This window comes from Plasmodium gallinaceum, assembly GCF_900005855.1.
Source record: "Plasmodium gallinaceum strain 8A genome assembly, contig: PGAL8A_v1_75, whole genome shotgun sequence".
NCBI classification, from domain to species: domain Eukaryota; phylum Apicomplexa; class Aconoidasida; order Haemosporida; family Plasmodiidae; genus Plasmodium; species Plasmodium gallinaceum.
This window is the reverse complement of record NW_021628236.1, coordinates 23,271-40,771: the sequence shown is the minus strand read 5'-3', so window position 1 is coordinate 40,771 and position 17,501 is coordinate 23,271. Positions and strand designations below refer to the sequence as shown.

General features: G+C 18.2%; 2 protein-coding genes across 2 annotated transcripts, besides 3 other annotated features; one reads left to right on the top strand and one right to left on the bottom strand.

Annotated features, from left to right (window-relative positions):
- Positions 1 to 734: 734 nt before the first annotated feature.
- Positions 735 to 1,853, top strand: PGAL8A_00194300 (hypothetical protein; the record flags this gene model as incomplete). The annotated part of the gene is made up of 2 exons (XM_028670627.1): positions 735 to 929; positions 1,050 to 1,853. The coding sequence occupies 2 exons, from the start codon at positions 735 to 737 to the stop codon at positions 1,851 to 1,853; spliced, it is 999 nt and encodes a 332-aa protein (XP_028527361.1).
- Positions 1,854 to 6,829: 4,976 nt separating this feature from the next.
- Positions 6,830 to 7,515: a repeat region.
- Positions 7,516 to 9,639: 2,124 nt separating this feature from the next.
- Positions 9,640 to 10,867: a repeat region.
- Positions 10,868 to 12,765: 1,898 nt separating this feature from the next.
- Positions 12,766 to 13,533: a repeat region.
- Positions 13,534 to 14,091: 558 nt separating this feature from the next.
- PGAL8A_00194200 (Plasmodium exported protein, unknown function) lies at positions 14,092 to 14,956 on the bottom strand (the record flags this gene model as incomplete). Its single annotated transcript, XM_028670626.1, has 2 exons — positions 14,092 to 14,706; positions 14,846 to 14,956. The coding sequence occupies 2 exons, from the start codon at positions 14,954 to 14,956 to the stop codon at positions 14,092 to 14,094; spliced, it is 726 nt and encodes a 241-aa protein (XP_028527360.1).
- Positions 14,957 to 17,501: the final 2,545 nt, after the last annotated feature.

Below are 17,501 nucleotides of genomic sequence, written 5' to 3'. Positions count from 1 at the left end.
ATTTTTTAGAATGTTATTTTAAATTACTTTTTTTTTTTTTAATTACATCTTAGTATCTTTAATATATTTAAATTCAAAATTATACATTTATCTAGTATTAGAAGATATTTCCTTCATGTTCATTAAGATTATTTAAGTGTATTATAAAAAGAATAATTAAAACTTCACATGAATATATATATATGTATTTAAGTATTTCAAATTTCTTATTTTTATGCATAGTTTTTTTCATAAAATACATTCATTAACTTTTATATATTTGTATGTTTATATGCAAAAATTTTGATTTCTATATTTTTTTTGATATAAAGTAGAAGCTAAAATTAAAATTGTTTCAATAAAAGCTACAGCTTTTGTGGGTATAATAGGATATTAATTAAAGGAATTAAATCCTTTTATAGGTTACAAAATGTTTAAAAAATAATTATATATGAAATACATAATTAATTATTGGAATTATTAAAAGTCTTAGAATTTAGTTTATAATTTTAATTTTTAAGTGTCACATATTAATTTGAATGTAGATAAAATTTATATTAAAGAATTTTTTAATAATTTTTTTTTTTATATTTTATTATGTTCCTCCTTATAATTGAATATATATTTATATTTTATTTTTTTTAAGTTTGAAGCATTAATTTTTCTTAAGAAGAAATATCTTAAATAGGGTAGAAATAAAATTAGAATATATAATTATTAAAAAACTTGTTTTAAATTCTTATAATAAAAATAAAATGAAATCTCATAAAGTGAAAACTAATAATTTAGAAAAAGGACCTTTAGTTACTAGCTATGTGCGCACAAACGAATTAAGCTATAATTTTTTTGGATATATGGATATTGCAACTGAAAAGAGAAGCTCTATAAAGCGTATGTTTTCAGGAACTTTTATTATATCATTAATTATTTTTTTTTACATATTTCTACAAGTAACGTAAAAAAATAAGAATATATATATTTTTTATATTTAATTCATATATTTATTAAAGTTTTATTTTATTAATATATAATTGGTTCTACAGATATTTTTTTTTTTAATTATTTTATAGTATGAACATGAATTATTAAGAAATGATATTAAAAAACAATATTACAATGAATATCACTCGAGAATATTTGCAGAAAAAAAAGGATTTTTTAAAAAAAAAAAAAAAGAAGTATCTTATTATCTTGAAAAAAAAATTTTTGAAGATGAACTTAACGGATATTATGAAAATAAGAGAATCATTATGTTGGGTATGTTTTTTAGTATGAAAGAAGAACTACTACATTCTCCTCAATTAGATAGAATTCCTGATTTTATAAAACACGAAATATGGGACGTGTGGTCTTACTTTTCACATATATTTATATCTCAGTTGGAATTAAAAGAACAGGAAGATATTAGAAATATAGAAGAAAACGGTTACTTGCATACGGAAACTGTAAATCTGTGTAAGGAAATGACTGAGAAATGGTTTAATATGCGCTTAAAATTAACGAATATATATGTTCGATTCTTACATTATTCATTCATGATATGGAAATATGATAAATCACGAGCACATGTTTCAGTTACATCTAAAGGAAGAGTAAAACTATTACATGATGGAATATTAGGAATGCCAGGTATGGAACTAATTAGGTTACCTGATGGAAATCTAAGAATACAAGAAAGAGAATCAGAAAGTTCTTCTGATTCATCAGAAAGAGTAACAAGAAAACCTGTTCAAGAATCATTAGATGCACTAAAAAATTCATTGGAAATTCCACGAATCCAGGATCAAAATTTAGAAGAAGAAGAAGAACCTATAGAAGAAAATAGAAGTACAAGATGTTCATGCTTCGGAAACTTATTTAGAAGGTGTAAATAGATAGTGGACTAGGAAAAAATAGATAATAAAAAAATTTAAGTTTTTCTAAAATTAGTATTTTTATTTATTTTTAAATGCATAGATATGGAGTGAAATAAAAAGTTCTCAAAGTCATTTAAAATATGGGTAATATTATTGGTAGTTAGTAAAAGGAATTAATTTCCTTTTTAGAATTTTATCTAATAAAATCATATAAATTAACTATATGTAAGGTTAAGAAAAAATATCTAAGATCTTTTTGAATTTTAATACGATGAAAAAGATTACATATAAGAGTTGCTAGTGCATGCAAGATATTTGAAATATGTTTTTAAAGAGTTACAATTAATATTATATTGTATATGAAGATAACCATAAAGATGTGTATCTTTTATGACATATTTAGAGACATTTCTACAAAGATATCCACAATAATAAAAAAAAAAGTTTTAACCTTTTTAATAATTAAAAAAAGTAGTTTTTTTAAGAAAAATTATGATCAATTTTTATATTATAATTTTTTTTTTAAATGATTTTAGTTTATAAGAAAAGGTAGTTAGTAATAAAAATATATAAAAATGTTTTTAAAAATATAAGAAAAAAATAGATTTGATTATTTTGCACTATATAGATAATTGTAAAAAGAATTTATAATTATCTATAGTAAGTGGCTTATGATAAATAATTTAGTATACATTTTTCTACATGTTCCCTAAATTGACTATTTAAAATATGATAAAATCTTTTAAACATTCAGTTAAAATAAATCACATAAATAAATTATAATTAGTGTTATGTTTAAAATACAATATATGGATTCTTTCCTTTATGAAGATATTTTCATGAGATTTGTTATTATAATCTAAATAAAAATGTGATTGATATTTTTAAATATTTAAGCTAAGTAGGATAAAGATAAACAAGTTTAGTTAAAAATGCAAAATATTTATGGAAATTCATAACTGTCCAATTAAAAAGGACTCACTAAAAAAAAATTTCATGCGAAAAAAAGAAAAAAATTTTTATTTTTTAAATTATATTTTTTAGTATGAAGTTATTTCAAATATATTTATATATTAAAGGAGTAACAATAATTATTTCTATTGAGGAATTTATTTAAGAATAATTAGTGACAAATATAAAATTTTATTATATAAGAGAATTAATTTTTTTTTCTATGAAATATAATATATATAAATATTATTTTATATTTATAAATATTAGTTATTTAAGTTTAAATGTAAATGATTAAAAATTTTCATTAAGCTCAATGAAAATTTTAAAACTTAGTTAAAATATTAAGTATAATAAAATATGAAATAATTATAAATTTAATTAAAGGATTGTAAATTTCACATGAAATAAGTTGTTTATTTCATGTAATGTAATATAATTATTTAGGTATTATATATTATCTACAATAAATATTTTTAACAGTAAATATAACTTATAGAAATAACTTTATATAATCTTTATTAATTTAATTGTTCTTTACGTTACAATAAGTCTATGATCAATTAATTAATAAATCACGTGGTAATTCTATATTACTTTTCCTTATTCAAATAAAAATTTTACAGTATATAAATTCATGGAGTTAATATTATTTTCTACTTGGCTTATGAAATTTTGAATTCTATACTTTTATGATAAACCAAACAGTTAAATTTAGTTGTAAGATATATAACATATTAATGAATCCTTTTTTGTAGAGAGTGCATATTAAAGATTTATTAAAATAAAATTTCCATTAAGTCCAAACATTATAGTTTTGTATTTTTATTTCTTATAACATAAAAATAATAATCAACTAAATAAATTAAGTACTAGAACGTTTAACAAAAAAAAAAAATTTCTTTTCCCTTAAAATTATTCTGACGAACTTTTCATAAGTGTACTATATATTTTTTTTTTTAATATAACCCCTAAGAGAATGTTATATGGAAACTTAGTTAAGAGATTTTTAAATAATTATTTAATTCATTATAATAGGAAATATGTAAAATTATGTTTTATTTTGTACTTAATAATTTTTTTTCAAAATAATGAGAAAAATTAATAAACCTTTTTATAATTTCTATTGAATACTGAACTTCATTTTAAAAATATATAACTTCATATGTTTTTCTTATAATAAAATATGTAATATAAAATGAGTTTTCATAATATAGGTCACTCAGTGAAAAATTTAGATATAATATTAAACATTAAAAATAATGTTTATTTTTTTTTAAAGTGTTGTTATTATTTGGGATATGCAAAAATTTTCTATTAATATTTTTTTCATTTACTCTCTTCATTGCTTTTGAATATTTAAATATGCTACCCTTTCATTAGTAAATTTATTTCATACAACTCTATATTTTCACACAAATATTACAATTAATCTTGAATAACATATGCATGTATATGTATATATATGTAAAAGTTTAATAAATAAAATTAAACACTAAAAAATAACGAAAAATATTTAATTTCTCATATTTTGAAGGATAAATGTTAATGATAACATTGCAAAAAAAAAGATGAAATTAAATTTATATAAAATATATAAGTATTTTTGATGTTTTTTTTGCAATGTGAAATAAAAAATAATAGATAAATTCATTATTATGAATTTTAAAAATAGGGTTTTATTTTCTTTTACAACAAGTAAGTTTTAATTTGATTTATTGATTGTTTTTTTCATTTTTTGTATTATAGGAATTATAAATGAATTAAAAATAATACGTTTTTTATTTATAATAATTTTCTAAATTATTACGTAGATTATTGTACACATAAATGATTATCATATTATATATTAAAAAAGAAAAATTGAAACATTGTTAATTTAAAATTAATTAGATTTAAAAGTAAGAATTATACTGAATATATACATATTGTAGTATATAAATACTTATATTTTAGTAATATATATTTAGCTATGATTATAGCAATAATCATCCATAACGCAATTAAAATCTACTTATAATGATTTACAATATAAAAATTATGCTCAATTTAATTTTATAATTTATTTAAAGTTCATTTAAACATAATTCATTATTATTTATCTACTTTTTTATTATTTATGATTATATTAGCATACTTATTTATATAAAGAAAATATTTTTAAATTCAATTTTATGTGATTAATAATACTTAGTTGACATTTTAAACCTTACTACAATTTATAATAGTTAAAGGTTAATAAGGCTCTATAATTTTATTTTTATTGCTTCAATTAACCGTATATAAATTTTAAGTAATTATTTTTTCTTTCTTTTTTATTTTTTTTGATTCGTTTTTTTTTTCATTGTTATATCTTTATTTTTTTATTTCTAAGTAAATGCTACAAGGGCTAAAGTATTTATTTTATATTTTTCTTTATTTTATAATTTAATTAGTTACCACTTCTGTTGTATCACCTATTTTTAATTGTAATAATAATAAACACATGTAGCACTATACATTATGGAACTCATATTTTAACTTTTTCCTTTTTATTGAAGTTTTTTTTTTATTGTAAAATAATTTAATTCAATAAAAATACTTTTTTTTTTAATAAATAGTTAGATTTTTATAATTTTGTCTACAACATATTACTCCATCTAAAAAAAAATTATTATCATGTAAAGAAATTACCTTATTGAAAAAAGAATATAAATCGTTTGATAATTAATTACATATTATCTTTAATTTATTCTTACATATATTTGTCATTTTAATTATGGCATTTAATTTTATTGTGTTTATCACAATCTCTTAGACTAATGCATAGAACACTCCACTTTTCTTTTTATTTATTTTTTTAAAATTTTTTTTTTTTATTAATTCTCCAAAAGTAATCTTTCCATAATAATTTTAATTATATAATTATTTATTTAAAAAAAAAATAGACATTCTCAATTTGTTTATTTTTAATTATTAGTATTACAAGTTTTTAGTTATATAAATAATATCATGTATATTACTATTAAGATACAACTGGTGTTTACTGTGAAACTCCATTAATTTACATCAAAAACACAAAATTAGAATTATTTAATTATAGCTTAACATATATATTAAGAAACAACAGAATATTTACAATCATATCTAAAGAATGAATTGGATACATTATTGAAAATTCTATAGAAAAAAGAAAAAGAAATAATATGTAAATGATGAAAGTATTACTATAATTTTTTAGGGTTTAATAATTCGTGAATCTATGTAAGATAAAAAAATCATTTAATAATTTTTTATGTTAGTTAATTAAATAACTAGATATATAAATAGAACTCAATGTTGCAAAAACGTAATTTTTTTTAAAGTCTTTTTCTTATTGATTTATTTCATCAGAGAAAAAAATAATGAACATAATTTTTTTTTTATTTCTTAGAATGTAATTAATGAATCTAGAAATAAATTTTTTTATAATGTAAAAAATAAAAACATTAACTCTTAATATTTTTATGTATTAGATATTTTAATATATATTTTTATTTTTTTTCTGAATTACGCTGATGTAGTATTAGAGAATATTCATAAATATGATACTTAAGTAATAACTAAAATTAACATTTATATTAAATGAAAAAGGATAACATATGTAATTGGTTAATAAATTGTATTATAAACCTATTTTTAATTTCACTGAGAATAAACATAATGTATATAATATTTTAATAATGCATAAGAGGTTTGTAAATAAAATGAGAATATTAAAAATACTTACATTAAATTTTATGTTTTTATATATGAAGTATAATTTTTTTTGTTTTAAGAAACAATGTACATTTTTTTTTTGAGGAAACTTTTTCTTTTTGTTGGTTTTATTCATAACATATAATGTGACATAAAAACAAACCTCATAATTCCATGTAGAATGCCAGTTATGTAGTATATATGTTAACTTAGGTTTAAAATAAATGATAAAGTTGATATTAAGAGATTAATTATTAAATGTTAGATAAATATAATAAAAATTTATTTTTAAAATAGAAAATAATTTTTTTGTTAAATTAGATAGTTGATTAATAAAAGGATTTATTAACCCTTTTGGAAAATAAAAGGACTAGTTAAATGAAGAATACGAAGTTGGTCATGCACACACAAAAAAAAAAAAAAAAATGATCAATTTTTTTTGTTTGTATTTTTTTTAAAAAAAAATACAAAGACCGTCAAAAAAAAAAAAAAAAATTGATAAAAAAAAAAAAATCAGTTGGAAAAAGATTTGTTACCAATAAATAAAAAAAAAATATTTATTTTTTTTTTGGAATGAAAGATGATTTTAATAAATTTTGTAAGAGAAAATTTTATACATATAACAATAAAATTTTCATATAATTAATATTTATATAATTTTTTTTTTATTGCCAATAATTGTTTATGTTTGTTAATTCAACAACAATATATAATAATTGCTGAACATAACTCATAACAAAGAAACAAGTAATTTACATTTAATTAATAATAAATGTTCAATAAGGATTTAAATTTTTAAAAAAAATAAGGATTTTTATTAAAGTAAATAAATGCCTATTGAAATCAAAGAATGCTGAACGAAGTAGATCACATAATTAAGAATCACTCGTTCAAAGCATATAAAAGTATATATAATTACATCAAAAATTGTAGAGGAAACTCTACATGCTCTTTATTAATTTGTTTGTTAAGTACTCTAGTGAAGTCACCGAACACCCAGTTGATAAAACAATAGTATAATTTATAAGTAATTAATTATTATTTATAATAATTAATTTTATAATAAAAAATTTTAGAAGGAATCTCTATATATATTCTTTATAAATTTAACTATTCAAAGTATTATAAAATTCTTTGAATAACCAATTAATAAATGAACAGTTCAAAAAATTAGTACAGAGTAATATAATGAGGTAGGATAAAAGCTATGATAAAGAAAATGGATATTTAAATATAAAAAAAAGGTGTCAAAGTGAAATAAAAGTTTTAGATTAATTCATAGACATAGAAATGAGCAAGTATCTATATTTAAAATAAAGAAATGAATAAAATATGACTACAATGGTAAATAAAACATTTATAATTAAAAAAATAAAGAATAGAAGGAAAAAATAATGTTTTTCTAAAAGATAAACTTAATAATTTGAAGAGTTTTTATTAAACTAAAAGATTTATATTGGAAAAGAAAAAAATTTTTTTTAATGACGTATTGTTCTGTGGGAATAATAAAAAAATAGGAATGTTCATTATTGTGATTCAATATTTTTTGTTAACTATTTCCTCAATCTTAAAAGGAGAATTTAATCTAAAAGTTGATAATCATAAAAATGAGTATATATATATATATATGCGTAAAATATATAAATGAAAGTGAATATATAAATGGAGACTTTTTTAAAAATGTTTTATTTTTACTAATTGATTTATTAATTTCTTTCTCAAAAATTTGTGTAAAACACTTATCTTTAAATAGTATTATCGAACTACTTTTAATAGTATTTATGTAAATAAAATGAACAAAAACATTTTTATTTATGGATATTGATATTAAGGGAAAATGTGAACACAAAAAGTATGTACGATAAAAAAAAAAAGGAATGTAGATATATTTTACTATACTTTTTTTTTTTTACACGCATACCTACAATTATAAAAAAAAAAAAAAATATTCTTTTTTCGTATACTAGACTGACTAAAAAATTATTTTTATAATAGCCATTTTATTTTTTATTAAATAGATAATATATTAATTTTTAATTTAATGGATTTGCCAGAATTAAACAAACAAATTAATAAAGAGAATATAGAAAAAACTGTGCTTATTTTATTTTTACTAATTTAAAATATTAAGCAAATTATTCTCTTTTATTAGTTAATGTCAAATTATAATAGCATCAGTTAATTATTTTTGTTGTCAATATATACAATATCTCTTGTAGATTACATTTTTTTTTTAGGGTTTGTATTTATGTGTGCTTATTTCCCTCACATTTTAATATGTACAAATAATAACGTTTTTATTAATTTTGTTTATTAAAATATTATTTTAAATGGCTCTATAGTATTATTTATGGACCAAGGGGTGAATAATGATGTGGAGTATTTCTTATTATGAAATAATAAAAAAGTAATGCTAGATATGATATACATAAATTATTGTGTAAATTAAATAAAATAGTAATTAAAATAATTGTTATTTAACATTAATTAACAAATGCACATACTTTTTTTTAATGCTTTACTTTAATTAAAGCACAGTAAGCAGAGTTTTTTTCTACATCCTCTTTGTTAATTTGTTTGTTCAATACTAATAAAGTCATTGGATGGGAAATTAATAAATCAAGCAATGAATATACATATTAGTAAAAAGCACGTAGAGAAATTCTATCAATTTGTTAATTATAAAAATAATTTGATAACGAATACACATTCTTTATATGATTACATTACATGACTAAAAAAAGTAATTTATTTCAAATAACATTTATAATATTTCAAGTGAATGTATTTTTAAGTGATATTCTTATTACTAATAAAGAATTAATTATTTAATAAGAAGCATTAATGCGATAACATAACAATTTTCCCTTATTTGTGTTAAAAATTTAATTTTCAATATAAGAATCTTTGGCTATATGAATAATATTTATTCATACAATTTAATTCTTTTCTTAATAAAGATATTAATTCCGAAAAAAATAAAAAACTTACAATAAATTAACATTAATAAAAAATCCAAAAAATAAAGTGTTTTTTTTTGAAACAATATTTTAACTAACTAAAACTAAATTATTTTGAAGATTATGAATATATATTTAATTCTTTAATTATATATATTTTACTATTTATTATAACTAAATAGGTTAATAATATTTTTTATTGATAATTCTACACAGTAAAGGGAAAAGTAATTATGTAAATATTTTGATTGTTAGCTTTAATAACAATAAATACATGCATATTTTAATTTATTTTTCTGCTCTTATCAATCATATTATAAATTAAACTTAATTTCTTTTATAAATGTCAAGATAATTTTTAGGATTAAACTAATGAATATATTTTCCACTTTTCTTATGGTTTTCAGTTCTATTATTTTCTTTAACTGAGATTCGTGTAGATTTTTTGTTTTATTGTCTAAAAATTTGATCTTTATAAGTGTAATATGAATTCCTCTAATTCTTAAACTAATGGGGAGTAATTTCAAATTACAATTGAGTTTTCATTTATTTTATGAGAAAGGAACTAATATTGTTTATATTGCATAATTCTACTAAAATGATTTATTTTATTCCCATTATATTTTGAATACTCATATAAAATAATATTATTGGCATTAACTTCCTTTCTTTTAATTATTTATTTTTATTAAAGTTTATTGAAATTTGTGCATACTTTTTCTGCTGACAATTTAAATAAATTATCCTGATTTCCTGTATAGTTTCAGGTAATATTTTGAAAAACTTAATAATATATAATAATTACTAAATATAGCTAAATATGATATTTCTTTTATAGAACCATGTGGTGCATTATTAAAATTAGTATTGTATGTTGAACTACTTCTTCAGAAAGCATGTCTTTTTCTATATCTGTAGTTTTGAGTACACAATCAAGAGTTTTATATGAATTTTCATATGTGCCATTTCCTTGTAGATTATATATGATGGTGCAATATAATTTTATTTGCAACTACTTGATCGTATATTCTTGAAATTCTTGACTTGTATAAATAGAATTATGTTCCATTAAAATATTTCCTTGACATCCATATATAGGGATCAAAATTTTTTTTATCATGGCAATAGCATCACCGCAGCATATTTTTCTTTAAAAATACTAGATAAAACATGAATAATGATCTATTGTTACCTATATAAAATATTCTTCTCTTTTTGTCATAGATCCACAGAATCTAATGAAACTATATTAAATATACTAGGTTTTCATAATACCTAATTTTTATTATTTTAAAATTTTCTATTACACATCAACAAATTTATCAATTTGTAAAATATTCTTTGATACCACTAACATTAGGTCTTCAAAAGTGCTTTGGGGTTTTCTCTAATGTTTTATTGACTATATGCCTATAAATAATATTAAGGGCTCTTTTGTATAATATTTAGGTGAATAAGAAGAATAGAAATATTTTTTTTTGTGCATAAGGAATCACGGATACAATAATAAATTATAAATGCATGCACTAAAATAGTTACTCAAAAGGAATGTACACTAAAAAAAAAAAATATAAAAAAAATAATATTTTTTTTTTTTTTTTTTGGATGACGTATGGATTTCTGTGGAGTGTATATTTTTTTTAAGTAAAATTATAATATTAAGGAAATTGAATTTTGGAGTTATGTATAATTTAACCTAAAAAATAAATAATTAATTAATAAAAAATACATATTTTAAATTAAAATTTTAATTTAATTAAAATTAAATTAAATAGATTTTCTCTATATGCTCTTTATTAAATTGTTTGTTCAACACTAACAAAGTTATTGAACAAGCAGTTAATCAACCATGGATTCTTCATTTTTTTCTGGATTTTAAAAATATGTTAAGAATGGCAAAATAGGACATGCTTGTATTTTTCTTTTATAATAGTGCATTAAATATGATATATCTAAATAGGTTTTAATAAGAAGATTTAATTTCTTTTATAAAATTTTCGAGTCTTTTTTTGAGGTAGAAAAAAATTAAATTATTTTTATTGGTATACCTTATTGTATGATTTATTAACTACGAATTCAATGACTTTTCTAGTATTCATCATATAGATTAATAAAGAATATGCAGAGAAATATCAACTTATTTTATCTACTATAAAATATATTATTCTACAAAATAGTTAATATTTTATAAATTATATTAAATATAGGATCTATTATTTATTACTTAAGTTAATTTACACCATACTCTACAAATATAATACTTGAGAATATATTTTTAAATTAACACAAATCTAGAAAAAAAATTAAGCAAAATTCGGTTTTTTAAAGAAGCTATATTCAAAAAAAAAAAAAAATTATCATATTTACACATATACTCTTACGTAATTTCAGTAATACCAAAAAAAAAGAAGGATAAAAATTTTATTTTTTATGTACAAACAAAAAATGATATATATAATATATTTTTTTTTTCTATTAGTACGCTATAGTTTAATTATCTAGGTGATAACGTTTTTTCTTTAATATTTAAAATGTGAAGATGAAAAATATATTTATTTAATGCTACATTTAAATATTACTTAAAATAGGTCTATAATATCATTTTATGATCACTATGTAACTAATTAATTTAATAATAAATTGAGTTTGAACTATTAAATATAAAAATATTAAATTATATTTTTGAGAAAATTACTATTTAAAGTGGTTTTTTCAGTTATGATAGAATTTTATATAAGGGTTTCTATAAGTGTAATATTTAATTAAATTTTAATTTAAATTCTTAATTTATTAAATAGGTATAGAATCCTCTATTTTAATTGAATAATGGAGGTATAATTCTTTTTTTATTACTAAATTTTTTGTGACAGATGTGTAATTTATAAATACAAATTATTATATTGTATGTTGGTTATTATAGTTTTTAATCTTATATAAAAAGAAAAAAATAGTTTAACCATATTTTTTTTTTAAAAGACTTATGATAACGAATTTTTTATTATTTTTGTAAATAATCTTTATTATATAAACTTTTTAATTGTAAAAATATATTCAAAAAATTTCTTCGATTTACTTTTATGTAAATGATAATAATACATTACTCCATCTAAATTAAAGAAAAAAATAAATCTTTAATATTAAAAATTAAAAATAATGTCAGTGGCGTCGTATTCTACTACTATACTCTTAGAAAAAAAATAGAAATTTATTTCAGAAATTTTTAACTGTAATTAGTCATTTATTATTTTTAACAAAAGTATATTTAGCAAGTTAGCACTTTAAAAAAAGTAAATATATGGTATTTTTATAAAACTGTTGATTGCATATTTAAAACTACATTAGAAGAAAAAGATAAATTTTTTAAAGTAGTTCCAAACATAGTATTAATTTATTACTATAAATATCATAGAGTTAAAGAAGAACATAAGATTTCAATATGTCTAAAATAGGTTTTATATATCCTGATTTTTCAAAATTAACACCTAAAACTATAATAGAAATGAGAATTATTCATTTAAATGATAGATAAAAACAAGTGAATAAAGATTTAAATAATCTCAAAGAAAATTCAGAAGTTACAAGTGTGCATATTAATATTAGTAGCATTATTTCTTATGAATTGTCATAATATAAAAGAAATAAAATAAGAAGTTATAATGGAGATACACAGCACAAATCTTATTAATCTTTTCTTCATGGAGTAACAGTGGTTAAAAATAGAACTTTGTGTGTGTCAATCTAATATGGATTTATAGAAATGAATATTTTAACTACAAAAATCAAACTATTGATAAGAAATATATATAAATGAAAAACAATTTACGATTTTAATACATGCAATTGAGAGATGAAAAACATCAAAACCGCAATCCTAGGTATTCACTAAAAATTAAAAATTATTTGATATTTATGAAAGAAGAAATGATTCTCCCCATGATATCATTAATGATAGAAATAAAAAAATAAATAAGTATATAAATAAGGATTTTAAATTTTAAAACAAACCAAAAATGATAATATAACAAAATACCATTAGTTTACCCTGGAAGGTAAAATATGTCCAATAAAAGGTATCATAAATACTTTTGAATTTTTAGAATGACGAAAAAGATAATATAAAAGTTGCTAGTGCATGCAAGATGATTAATAAATATATACACATTGATATAAATTTAAAGATAAATAAAGATATATGAACAAAAATAAGCATAATAAAATAGGTATAATAACATATTTGTGTATTAATTTACGTGTATAAAGAAAGGATATGAAAAAAAAAAATTTTTTTTTTTCATGAGTAAAAAATTTTCTTTTTATATGAAATGAAAAAAAGTGATATGAATATATCATAAATGTTGGTGATGTAAATATAATTTAAGTCTTTAATAACATATTATAATTTTTCATATATCTATATAAGAACTAGATTAAAAATAGAATATAAATTAAAATTATTTATCTTACATTATAGTATAATTATTTATAGAATAAAAAGTTATCTGTAACATGGTTTTATAACAAATAAAACAAATAGAGTTTTCTTTATATATTCTTTATTAGTTTGATTGCATAATACTATAACAAAATATTTAATTTAGACATTTAACATATAAAAATGTTATTTATTTTTATGAAACATTTTTATTTTCTTTTGTATTTATTACAAGGATCGACGTTAATATAAGAGATAAACTAAGAAATAAAACAGTTATATTATACAATTGAAAATTATTTGTTGCAAATGTTATCATAGATAATATGCATGCAACAAATGGTAGGAAAAGAATAGAAACTATAGGTTCTGGTTTTAACTTTTTTAAATATTTGCATAATTTTTTTTTATTAAAGCTTATTTTATTTTTTTTCTTAATTGTCTCAATTAAATACCCTTTTTCTATATCCATATCATCTAATGTATCATTTTCTAATTTATTTTCCATCATTTCATTTAATTCCTCTAACATGTCATTAAATTCATCTAACTTTTTATTTAAGTCATCCATTTCAATAATTTTTTCTTCTATTTCTTCATTTGTTTCTTCAACTTTTTTGTCACTTTCATCTTTCTTTTTTTTTTTTAAATGTAAAGTTACTTTTGCAACATCTCGTTGTTTAAAAAAAGTTAATTCACCTGATATGCACATTTTTATTACCTCGCTTTCTGAATTTAATTCTTTCTTACTTTCTGCCAAGGATCTTTTAGATTCTAGATTTAACTTCTTTTCTAAGTTGATCTTGCATTTCTAAAGTTGATAGTAAAAACACTAAAATATGGGAACATTCAACATAATAAATAAATTTGTTTATGTAATAAAATTTTAGCTTAAAATAATATTAATAACGAAAATATATAAAAAATTTAAAAAGTTATTATTATCCTACATTACTAGAATCTTGTAACATCCATATTAAGAAAGTAAATATAATAATTTTTATAAAAAAATTTATCATCATTTTTTTCCTACTTTTATTATATATTTTTGTAGTTGACATATAATTGTTAATACGACTTCTATTTATGTGAGAATTGTTTTTAGCATATGTATAAATATTAGATGTAACATTATTTATTCTGTTTATTTTTTTTTATTTATACACACATATATATTTTTAAGTATATTTAATATTAAAAACTAAGAAAAAAATAAAATAATTAAAATTTTAAAATTAAAAATAAAAATAATAAACACTTAAATATTCAAAAAAAAAAAAAAAAAAATTTACTTAATTTTTATTTAAGATTCTTATGGAAATTGTATATTTATATAATAAATAGAGAATAGATTAATGAAATTCTTAACATTTACACTAAATATTTAATTATAATAGTGGAATATATTTTTTAACAATTTCCCTTAGAATAAAGATTTTATATACAACTAATTTTTCGTTTTCATAAAAGAATAGAAAGGACAAAATTTAAATAACAAAAATTTTTGTGGATAACAAGGAATAATATTCATGCAATTAACAATCCTCGTGATTATAAACGGTATTCTTGAACCTAATGTAACAAAACATTACTAATTATAACAATAATAGAAAAGAAAAATATAAAACAAGAAAATAATTATGTTATAATTTAGGATGTAAAAGCGATGATAATAATTCATTATATTTTTATGATATAATATTAGAGAAATTTTAAGAATAGAATATTTGGTAATCTTTTTCATTTAATTCTAAATATGATTTATTATAGTTCTAATTATTATTATTTAACAATTAATGGTTTCTAATATAATGCAGTTTGGTTAAAAGGGGAAATGAAGTTGACATTAAAAATTTATGCATGTTTTAATATTTTCATATATTTCTACTTAATAATCGTAATTATAACGAAAAAAATGGATTAAAAATGAGAAAATTAAAAAATTTCAAAAAATAAAAAAATAAAAAAATAAAAAAATGATAAAGCAAATATATGTATTTACTGTAATTAAAAAAATAATTGTAAATTCTATTTTATAATAAAAATTATAATATACATTATAAAATATGTATTGAAAATAATAATAATAATTTTATTTTAATCATGAAAATGTGATTGTATTATACATTTAAACTTTAATCACGGTAAAAAAAATATTAATTAAAACTGAAATTGAGCTCATGCACATATTCATTATATAAAAATAATATTATTTGAGTAAAAATAAAGAAAAAATTCATGATAATCAATGTTATCTATGATTATTCCAATATATATAACAATTATAAGTAAAAATAATATAGTATACAGATAAAAAAAATTTTAACAGTAATTAAGATGTTATATCTTTATTTAAATTATAATCACAAAATAATATAGCAAATGCAAATAAGTAAATAGTATTTCATCTAATTCTTTTATAAATTAAAAAAAAAGAAAAAATTTTCAAATGTTTAAAAAAATATATAATTTAAAATAATTGTAATTTTGATAGAAAAATAAAAAAAAATACAATCATCTCAACATGCTATTATCTCATGAATATATATTATTACTAAGTTACAGTCTTATAAAATGATAGTTCTACTAAAATAAATAGTATTGTAATTTTTAAAAGGTATTTAGAACAAATTTGAATATAAACTTTAAAAAAGTATCTTTAATATAATTATATAATTAATTATAGTAATTATTTTGTAAATTTATTTATTTTAATTATTTTTTTTTTTATCACATTCTATTTATATATTATTTTAATGATATATACAAACTTAACTATAAATGTATAAAAATAAATTTAACTGAAAATTAATAGAAAAAGTAGATCATAAGAAATATTTATTTTTTTTTGAAATTTATAATATAAAATGACGGTTAATAAAATATATTATTAATACTTTTACATATGAAATTTTGCAATATATTGCAAAATAAATAGTTGATGAAGCGTGAAAAATATTTAAAAGAATAAAATGATAATCTAGGAAAAATTTTTCATGCATATCTAATAAAAGTAAAAGAAAATTTTTTTTTATTTTTTTATGTACGTTATTATTAGATTTTATTTTATTAATTATTTTGAAATTTGCTTCCTTGAATATGACTCTTTTTTTGACTTTTGAATAAGTAGAAAGGACTACTAGGAAGTATTTAAGTATTTAAAATTAATAGTTTTTTTGATAATTAAAAAGCAAAAAACATTTGCAAGGAAAAGTTTATAATGATTGTATATGTTAAAAAAGATTATTTTCATTAAAAATATTATGCTTTCTTATCGTGTAGTAAGTTTTTATTTGGTTATTTTGTTAAAATTCATAGAAATTTTAATTGAAATTATTAATCAAACATTAGCTCAATTTTAGTTCTAATTTTAAAGGAAAGTATTAACCAAAACATTAAGCCTCCAGATATAATTTGAAGAATCTAACTCATAAGGAAGAATTTTTCCATTGAAAGTTTAAGGATAACATTAAGAATAAATAAGAGAAGTCTCAGATTGCTAATGATCTCAAAAATAAGTTGATTTTGAAAATTTGTTTTAATTTCATGTTGAAAAAAGATTTATATTCCCAAAGATGGAGATATATGAAAGATTATTTTTGATTA